The sequence below is a fragment of the Ananas comosus genome, linkage group 12 (genome assembly GCF_001540865.1).
Source record: "Ananas comosus cultivar F153 linkage group 12, ASM154086v1, whole genome shotgun sequence".
Classification (NCBI taxonomy): Eukaryota; Viridiplantae; Streptophyta; class Magnoliopsida; order Poales; family Bromeliaceae; genus Ananas; species Ananas comosus.
The window spans coordinates 5,883,810-5,894,400 of NC_033632.1; the positions used below are offsets into that span (position 1 = coordinate 5,883,810).

Consider the following 10,591-nt stretch of genomic DNA (forward strand, 5'->3'; position numbering starts at 1 on the left):
AAATCCAAAACCCAAAGTTTTCTGTAAATCCAACTAAAATTTTCCTTATTTACTAAATCCTAACCAAATTACAAATAAAATTTCAGAAAGATACCGACCATCCCTAACGCAAGTGATAAAGAGTTTGTTGGTTGATATCTAAGGTTTTAAGTTCGAACCCGGGTTGCTTTACATTTCAGCTATGTTTATTTCTAAAAAAATAAATAAAGCAGATAACATGCTACATTTCTCTCAAAAATAAAATTCCAATAAGATTAAATAAACAAAATTTTCCAAAAAATAAAATTACTATCTAAAACTTTTCTAATTTACTAAATATTGCCGTAGTCAATTCTGACTCAACTCGAACTCGAGTCCACCGAACTGTTGTCCATCAAATAGAATGTGCTTGACTTCCAATTACTGACGCGAATCATATCCATAACCTCGTGATTCACATCTTTCTATCAAATATATAGCGCAGCGTAAACGTGTTTGCAAAATGTTGTAGTATTTACTTGTAATCATAAGCATCACTTAAAAACTTTTAAAAGGAGGTTCATAAGCATCATTCGATGCAGGAGAACACACACAACACCCACACCCACACACCCACACACACAAAGGATCTTATCGAAATATTTGCTACCACTTAAAAATTACACGCTATATAGCTGAATAGTCCAACCTTTAACAAACTGCCTATTCATATTCCTATATAGACATTATCGGTAAAGTATTCTGCCTTAAGCTTACGCATATTTGTCAACAAAATAGCTACTGTTCTATATGCCACTCGGTTCTCCCATGTTTTCTCATACATCATATTAACCAGAAAATGTAAAATGAGAATAAGTGGGAATTAGAGCTATTATTATCACTTATTCCATCTTTTCAAGAAGCGAAAGTGGATCACCCGTCGTAGATCTTAATTCACCTCAATTGCATCTGACCGTTCTTCTTCGATCTCACTGCGACTCGCATCGACAGCGGCACTGCTGGAGGCTCCCGCCTCCACTGAGGATTCAGCCTTCTTTCGCACTCCCTCCTCTCCGTCAGAAGAGCTCTCGACAGAACGCTCGTCAACAGACCGCTGCTTTAGAACGGACGACTTGGGTTGCCTGATCGCTGCCGCAGCCTCCGGCATGACGACAGATGGGGGCTGAGGCGGGACCCACCCTCTCCCGGCCCTCTCGTTGGTGGCCTTTACTGTTTCGGGTTCTATTTCAGTGACTTTTCCTGTGCTCTTTTTCAACCAAGGCTCCGAGTAAAAATCATGGGTATAGTTACTCCCATTTAACTGAGATGAAGAACTATAACTCTCTTGCGCAAAGCTGGGCGGCCTTTGCTGTGTATATTGTGTTGCATCCCATGTCTGTTCAACAAAGGAAATCAAATGCGGAAGCAAAATGTCAGTTACTGAAGATAGGAAATTCTGCATTTTTGAGCTTAGTTTCAATCCCACTTATAAAGTTTGAATTATTGCCCAAAGTTTGTTCTAAGTAACAATTGAGTCCTTTTCATCTGCTATAAGAAAAGGTGCCACATCTGCACTGCAGCAAACTTTGTACGGTTAAGTTTGGAACTCTGAAAATGAAAATAAAACTAGGCTCAAACTTTAGGAATGAAAATTTTAAATTGTAATCAAGATCAAACTTCAGGTTTAAAATAGAAATTGTGATGAAATTGAAATTAAGATCAAACTTTGCAGCAAGGATTTTAGCGTCCATCGTACGGGCCGTATCTACTATGCCGTATCGTGCCAATTTGTACCAATGAAACAGCTCAAAACCTTCTATTCTTTAAATTAGTAAGTAATTTTCTCAATAAAGTTCAAAAAAATAATAAAAAAATATAATAAACAGTTAGAATAGTTTGTTGCTAAAGAAAATAAATATTTCATGCTATTATGTGTCGGCACACAAGAATATTTTGTGACCGACACGTACCGTGCCAGCAAGTTTTCAACACGACTCCGTGTCACGGCACTTAAATCCTTGCTTCGCAGACTAAATTATTACAATTGAAACTCTGAGGACAATATTGAAAGCTGCATTAAACTTCAGAAAAATTACTGCTATGCAATTTTCCTAGCTTTCTCTATACCAAACACTGTTTTTAGTCAAGCGCTGTAATTTTTCCTTGCTTTCTCTAATATCAGTTAAAAAAGAACGCAGGAGGATGAAAGCCTCTAGAATGACAAGATGAATTGGCAAAACCCCTCAACTATTGGTCGTTTTGATACTAGTTACTTTTTTATCAACATACCCATGGCCCCTTAACCCCTTCTGATACGAGTATTTCAATCTAAGTACATTCACTTCGAGGAATAAAAGGAAAATTCACATATGCCATTGCATCATAATTTTTAATAATGCAGTTACTACTTGTGTTGACAGCAGATTCACTGAAACAGAAAAAAATTCATCAAATTATAAAAAACAAGAATTTGACGGGGGTTGCTAATAAAAAAAATCCGAAGGTAAATTGAAAAAAAAAAAAGATATGCAGTTGGAAGAGTCCTTTCAATTTTCTACCCAGGGAAAGTAATGTAATCCACAGATGTAGAGATTTTGCTTTAACACTAAAATCTTAGAAATTGAATGCATTTCTCCAAATGGTTAAAAAGGTTTGGCTGGATATTAACAGGAACGAGAACCATGTCACAATGATGAAAGCAACTTTCATTGTTCAGGAGTAAAATTCAAACAAAGAAAAACTGTATATACCTTATATCCAGGAGGCTTCTCCCCTCTTTGTCCCGTAGTCATGATCTGCAGAGCACAAAGATATGAGTTATCTATAACTTGATTCTAATTGCTCATTATTTACAAAGCCTAGCTTTTTATGCTCTAATGGCAACATAGTTTATACATTTAGTTTGTTAACATGCTCAGCAACTAAACAACAAAGGAACACGGAAAATTGGGCAGCCTCCCAAACAACATACAGGTGTGACTGTAGGCTTAGGTACTAGCTTTACTTAATTAATCACTTGCTTGTTTAAGGCAGTATTTGGTTAGGAGGGTTAAAATTCTGGCAAAAGTGATAGATAATTTCCATGATAACTGTAGTCTTAGGTACCATCCGCAATATATTTAATTATGGATAGGTAGAAATATCTAGAATAGTGTCCTACCATAGGGAATATCATGACTACATCATTAATATCCACAAGGATAGAACGGAATATATTGCTTGTCCAACTACAGCTTGAATTCTACAAATGTGAACTCTATTTGTTTAATCCCAAACCAAACAGAACCAAGAGAGCTAGAAATTAGCATGTCTAGCATCAGTTAGTCTCCTCTTTCGTCATTTATATTTCAAGATGGGAGAGGCCACGAAAGTTCCCAAAATCTAGCGGCCCCTCCAAATAGTTTAAGCAGTTAGAAATCCATGGATGATTTACAATAATATTTTTATTTGAAAAGTTTACAGTTTCAAGTCTAAAAGCATCTTACAAATCATGTAACTCTAAAGATATGAATTTCAGTAACAAACAAAATGAAAGTTTTCTAAACTACTAGATAATATCATATTCATAGCATCTACAGACTGATAAATCACCCTACTTCCCATTGAATTTTTAGACATGCTTACTAAATAAAAACGCAAGACGTCACTGAAGCAAATGGAAGTAAACAACTAAACATTAGATAACAAACAAGTTAATTAATACACCTATAGATTCAGAAAAAAAAAAGTTGCAGTTTGAGATATTCATAGATAGAGAATATTGACAAGGTGGATGGTATTAGAATTTATTTGCACGATCAAATAGACTAACAGGATGCATCACAAAGCTCCACAAGAAGGGTATGAATATGCTGTTGTCTAAATTACATGTATTAAGCAAACTTCCTCCACAACTATAATAGTTTACAAGGAAAAACCCTAGCCCAATAAAACTATAAAGTTTATAAGGAATAGTTCCATCTAAGTTAAATATATCCATCTAATCCACATGACCTTGATTACATAGGTTAGCTCTACCCTAGCCCAACCAAAACCAACCTAATGCAACCCCTGATAGTGTATTGGCTTTTTGATTTTGCCATTTTTCACTAAGGGTTACTTACGTGCCATCATTATGTTCTTGAATGTTCTGCAGATATTTATCTTATTAATACTGGTGTAAATGAAGATGAGAAAGGTAAATGGTAATATAAATCTTTAACTAGCTACTGAAAACTGGAACAGAAGATGAAACGGTGAGCCGAAGTCGTTAGTTTACAAGCCATACAAATAAGCTTTGCTGAAAGGAATAAAGCAAATGAAAAAAACTGGAATCTTCTACAGTACAGATGTACCTAGCTACCAGAAAAGACCAGGATCAAATTTGCTTACCTGGGAGTTTCCCCATAAATTGCTTACAGGCCCTGAATAATGCACAAAAACATGAAGAATGGTTGTCAGAGAAATAAATCTAATTCTCAGTAATATCAACTAGAATGCTAAAGCCTAATTTCCTAAACTACTAGAGAACTTAAACTACATTTCATGAAGCTAAAAGACTTAGAAAGCTACATCTAAGATGGAGTCAATGTGCAGCTAATTACTAACCATTCCTTGTGGTAGATTGCATATACTCTTCTGTTAGCTTTTCTCGAGAGAAGCTGTCCTCCTTTCTACTCTCCAACTTACGTAGAGCCTCACTCATCGACTTCATCTCCTTCACTTGGACATCAAGGGCTCCCATAAAGGCCTCAAAATACTTCCTCTCTAATAATGACAAGATGGGAAATTCTCAGAGGAAAGGAACCCAAATCAAATTCACAGAAAGGGATTAAAAGAAAAAAAAAAAATAGAACAGGTAAAGACATTGTCCGAGCTATAGCACATTGCAAAATAGATTGTGAACTTATATTTTGATTTTAATTCCTACCCTTTAATTTTGTTCAATATATGTATCTTACAGTCAGAAAATTATACTATTTGATACAATATGCCACAACTTTGTAATGGAAATTGTTAAGTTTCAAAGAACTTGAAAGAATTCTCCAGCATCAATATAACTACTGAAAAGAATTGTAGTAAAAATTAAACTTATTAAGCATCAGGTACCAATTCCTAAATGTGTTATGGTTAATGTAAGGCCCGAACTCTTTTATCAAATACAATTGGCAGGAAAAGTTGGAGAATTAGGAGACCTTCATTTTTGCTGCTTAGCAATTCCTGACTTGCTTTAGCAACAACTGCAGCAGCTGAGGCAGCTGCTTTTGCAGCTTCTGCCGCTTCTTCGGCAAGCTTGGGACTATGTTTATCTTCCTTTTCAGATTCATCTCCTTCAGCTACAGTTTTACGGATCCAAGCTTTCAGCCTGGGAACAACAATATTCTGAACAAAATACACACACAATTAGGACCAATGAGTGATCTCCAAACATAGAACAGAGTACAAAAACTCAATATCAGAAAGACTTAATCCACATACAACTATGTGCCTATTTGGCTTGGCTGCTAAAACAGCTTCTATACTGTAAAAAGCAGAAGATTACAGAAACCAGGCTGTTGGCTAAGAAAAAAGTCTCGGCCATATGCCGTAGAAGCTAAAATAAGCCTTTCATCCTCAAAAGTAGAAGCATAATTTGAAGCCTCCTCCATAGAAAGAAGCTGCTAAAGAGAATTTGTTTGGTCCAGCTGCCATGTTTAGTACTTCTTATAAAGTGTTGTTCAGAGATGCACTAACAACTTTTTCATCAAAAATTTCCAAAATAACTTTCCTAACCTCAAACTTCCCACCACAACAGAAGGTCCAGCTTGTTCTATTTGCCAAATGCTCTGCTAAAAGTAGTTTGACTTGTTGCAACAAAAGCAGGAGCAGCTAGACCATGCAAGCACTCCGTGCTTCTTCGAAAGCTCTAACTGAGCAAAATTTCCGCAGAATCCCTACCAATTAAGTTAAGCATATAAAGCTAAAGAAAGAAATAAAGGCACCTTGAAAAGGACCACAGCACCAACTCCTGAAGAAGCAAGAACCCCTGCAGCAATAAGTGCATGGTACCAGCGAAACCTTGAAAGAGTTGTTTGCTGAGCCATTTGAGCACCATTGACAAGAGCAGCTGCCGATTGTGGTGCTTGCCCTGTCCTCTGAGGTTGCATGACAGTAGAAGGTTTTGTCTGGGCAACTAAATAAAATTAAAATTAATTAGCCAGTAAAATGAAGGAAGAGAACAGAGAAAATCCTTCAAGCTTGTTGCAATTATGATTATATTAAGAATTTACTGCAGAAACTAATGTTGGTGAGCACTCCAGAGCAATGAAGCTGGTTGAGTGACATTCTATATGGAAAACTAAAGAGTATTGCTACCAGTAGACAATATTAGGAAATCAATTTTTTCTAAAAGAAAATTAAAAAAATTGAAGGAAAAACAACAGATCTAGAAGGAATTTCTCTGCAGGCTTGATAATTCCAAGCTTTACTATACCATTTTGGTAAATGATCTTGTACCAACAGAGTAACCAGCTTTGAACAATATTCAGGGACGTCAACATAAATTGATGCAAATATAGTGATTACTTTATGGCAGGACGATTTATGTTTTCCGTTCTAATTGCCATCCCGATATGCAATGAAATTAAACATATTACAAGAGAATAACAAGAATAAATTTTTCAACATCTCATACTTAAGCTCTTTCCTAGCAATACAAAATTACCGTTTGTATTTGATGCAAGCCAGGAGCATTCTATGAAGCTCCCTGTCTTGAAACAAATGAATAAAGAAATGTATCAAATAACAACCAACAATGGATACGATGTACAGCGAGATAACCCAACCTTCATAATTTTTTCTGATAGCAGGTGCTATTAATAATTCTGAATATTTATTAGCTTCTGTACATTTCTTAGCTCTTAGGTTTAAACACCAATAAAAGAAAAAAAAATTACCTGTGGTAGCAGTAGTAGCCTCAACACTTGAAGCATTTGATGATGGATCCTTTAAGAAATAAAAGAAATCAAATATAAACAGTGAAAAAATATAAACTGTGAGCTAAATTCCAAGAAGAACATGAGAAGTCCAGATTTAAAATTAACGGGTTTTCGCATGTATATTTGTGCGTAATCATTTATTAGACATATATATAACCCTGTAAAAGCTTAATTTTCATATACAGCCCTCAGAAGTGCAGATTCTCAGAAATTATGTATCTTCAATTGAGAACTTAGCCAATTCATGAGTGGCAATTCGTTTTGTGTTAGAAAAAGTCTTTCTAAATAGGAGCACTTCTGAAGTACTTGCACTAAGATATAAAGGTTTTAAGGGCGAGAAATCTAATTTTGTAGGGATACATATGTAGTCAGATTATTCTGTGGCTATATATATATGGATATCTCTACAATGGATGCCGTTTGAGGTATGTTGAGAAAATCTTACAGGCACACGGCGAAAGGCTTCATCAATTTCCTCCTTTGTGAGGCCTTTCTGTTCTAGGAAAGAACGACGGTGAACTACTGGAGAACCCCTCACTTTTGGATGAGAGAGAAACTTAACAGCATTCTCTATTTGGTCCTCCCTAATTGGCTGCAGAATCGCAAATGCTGATTTTTCTAATGATTCATTGTTGGCATCCTTTGCATCCCCATTTGGTTGCTTAGATAACTCAGCATCTGTCATTACATCAAACAAATAATAAATTTACGGACTGATTAGTTTGAAACACTTAGAAGACTAAACAAATACTTAGTGAAATCAATGTAGATTTCACTAAGTATTTGTTTATCTAATTATCTAATTACATAAAAAAACGCCCTATGAAGCACCGTTGTACTCAATAAGAGTTTCATAAAAGCATTTGATTCTTTCAGATGGTCACATGTAATAGCTACAATAAGAAAACCTTAATGTTATTAGTAGAATTATTACAGGATCATAATTCCAAATAGTTGGGGAAAAAAAGACCTCCAAAGCAACAGTTAAAGAGTCTATCATTATCACCTTTGAATGCATAATGTTCTTTATCATGAATGACAAAATACAAGTTGAAAAAAGGCCAGATCAATAATAATAAGATAAAATTGATAATACACTGTATCAAGAAAAATTAGTTTAAACAAAATTCCTCTAAGATCTCAGAAAAGAAAAGGAGTTCTGATAAAATAGAAACTCATCCATCTCAACGGATCATAGTGCATTTCATATCAGATGGTTATCGTGGATCAATAGCCAAGAAAATGGGTTGGAAAAGATGTTGTTACTCCAGATAGAATCAAGATATTTAATTCAGCCACCATATACAGTGTCCTTTTCAGCAAGTAAACATTGCTTATAAACTGTTTTGTCGGATTTTGCAGTTAATTTGTAATCAAACAATGCTTACACCAACTCATAAAATTGCTCTTTCTTTTCTCATTAGTTAATTGCATATAGACTTTACAAATTAATATCAATACAAGTAAATGTCACGAAGCATCCTCAACCAGATATACACCAAAAAGATGTTATTATACCAAAAAGATGTTTTATATGCTCACAGATTTCAATTTGAGAAAATTAATATGTAGTTATGTACACATGGTTTCCTCGGACATGGGGTTAATAACATATAACAAAGGAAACAGAATTTCCTGGAGCATTAAAATGTAACAATAGAACTTCAGCTATGGATGAATTGATGCATAAACAGAAGTTATCTTCTAAACACAACATTTGCATATAATCGTTAGCAACACTAGTACATTCGCTACATTGTAGGATAGATTTCATGAACAAGGATCATATTCTATCAGATAATGCCTAGCAGGACTGGGTATTTACTTTCATTCCACACACTATAACTTGAGTTAAAAAAATAAAAAAATAATAAAAAAATAAATCCAAAGACTAAGGCCTTGTTTGGTAACATTGTCATTTTTTTTTTAACACTATAATTTGATGTATTGAAAGAAAGATTTCTTTTGTTGTTATAGTTGTTTAGCTTATAATGCATCCAGTCAACTGGAAGATGACAACTTCAAAAAAAAAAATTTGGAAGCAAAAAAAGAAGTTTTCAAGTTTTTGGTTTTTGTTGTCGAGTAAACACTTTGTATGAAAAGATTACAAGCAATCCACTGTCCACTCCAATACCTTTTGATATCACAATTCTGTTTAAAAAAAAAATAAAAAACAAACACTATATAAAACGAGGCCTAAGGGGTTAATATTTTTTAAAAATATTAAACAAAAACCATCTATAGTTTTTGTCCCCCGCATTTTATTTCCTTTTAACTCAAAGTTCATTTTTAGCGGATCCAACGAAATTAATACCATAGTTAGTTAATTCGGATTCGGCAAAAATTCAGTACAGATATAATTCGGATAAAATTCGTTTTTTAATTTTTAAATTCATTGAAAAATACGGCTACAAAACTGATTCGCCAATTATTCGGATACATGATTTATACGGATATTATATGTTCACCAATTAAAAATTCGGGATAAAAAATTCGGCTATTAAATTAAGTTTTTTTCCTCTCAAGATTATCTATTAGTATAAATACTCATAATTCTTAAGAATATAAGAATAAAGAGCTACAAAATTAAGTTAATATCTCCATATTGCTATTTCTCCAAATTCATTGGAAATTTACAGTATTGCCAGTTAACACCCATGTTTTTTAGCCTTTGTTAAGTTTGCTAGATCTCGCTTGGTTTTTAATCAATGCATATGCTTGTGACTTTCAAACCTTACTCACAACCTGCTGGGCATATCAAACCTTTTGAGGTCTTAATTCTTAAAACCTTATTTGCTGATTATTCTTGTATGCTGGACATATTCATGTATGCTGTAGAGATTAAAGATAAAAAAAAAGTAATGAATCTTAATAAATGCATGTTCACAATGATGCTACATTCTGTAGTCATGGTCTTGTTACTCAAAACCATACAGTCAGCAATTAAGAGAAGATGAAATAAAGGAAAGAGAGAGAGAAACTAAAGCATAAAATTCTCGTAAAGAACCACCTGATTTCTGATCCATCGTTAGAGAGCGGAAACCGGAGCGGAAGAGGAAGAGGAAGAGGCGACGAGGAGGAGGGTTCTGATTTCTCAAGAGTGAAGAACCCGATCTTCGATGTGGCCCCGCGGGGGCTTCCGATGGCGTTCGGCGAGCGGCCGGAAGGGAAGAGGGGGAGGGGAAGGGGGAGGGGAAGGGATGGGGGCTGGGGTCGGTAGCAGAGAGGGCCGCAGGGGTGAGGAGTTAGGGCAAAACCCTTTTGATCAAGCGATTTTTTTTTTTTTTTTTTTTTTTTTTTTGCATACATTTTCATGCAAACACGATGAATTGCGGATATATCATTATAAGCTTAATTTTCATAAGTTGTCCCTGCAAAAGTGCTAATGTATTTAGATATGTTCCTACCGTTAATTTCAGTTAGAGAAATTTCGTTAACTATAGTTAAAATACTTAACCATGGTTAATTATTAAATAAAATAATAATTTTACCCTCTTCTTCTTCTCTCCTTCCTCCTTTTCCCTCTTCTTCGTCGCCAACGAGGGAGGAGATGCGGCGGCGGCGGCGGCGGCGGCGAACCCTCTCCCTCTTCCTCTTTCCCCTTCTTCTTCCTCTCCCTCTTCCTCTTCCCTCTTCTTCGTCGCCGGTGAGGAAGGAGATACGGTGGCGGCGGCGGC

The 10,591-nt window shown here is 35.2% G+C and overlaps 1 protein-coding gene across 1 annotated transcript; it reads right to left on the bottom strand.

Annotated features, from left to right (window-relative positions):
- On the bottom strand, positions 608–10,153 carry LOC109718316 (peroxisomal membrane protein PEX14-like). The gene is made up of 9 exons (XM_020244495.1): positions 9,925–10,153; positions 7,360–7,592; positions 6,873–6,921; positions 5,919–6,109; positions 5,133–5,319; positions 4,546–4,704; positions 4,330–4,361; positions 2,709–2,753; positions 608–1,354 (listed from the first exon to the last, which is right to left on the bottom strand). The coding sequence occupies exons 1-9, from the start codon at positions 9,938–9,940 to the stop codon at positions 908–910; spliced, it is 1,359 nt and encodes a 452-aa protein (XP_020100084.1). The 5' UTR covers positions 9,941–10,153; the 3' UTR covers positions 608–907.

Bases quoted from the DNA above. Each gene is read 5' to 3' on its own strand.
- LOC109718316 (XM_020244495.1), bottom strand. The intron at 6,922-7,359 runs GTAAGATTTTCT...TATTTCTTAAAG, and splicing joins AAGCCTTTCGCCGTGTGCCT to GATCCATCATCAAATGCTTC. The intron at 5,320-5,918 runs GTGCCTTTATTT...TATTTTGTTCAG, and splicing joins GTGCTGTGGTCCTTTTCAAG to AATATTGTTGTTCCCAGGCT.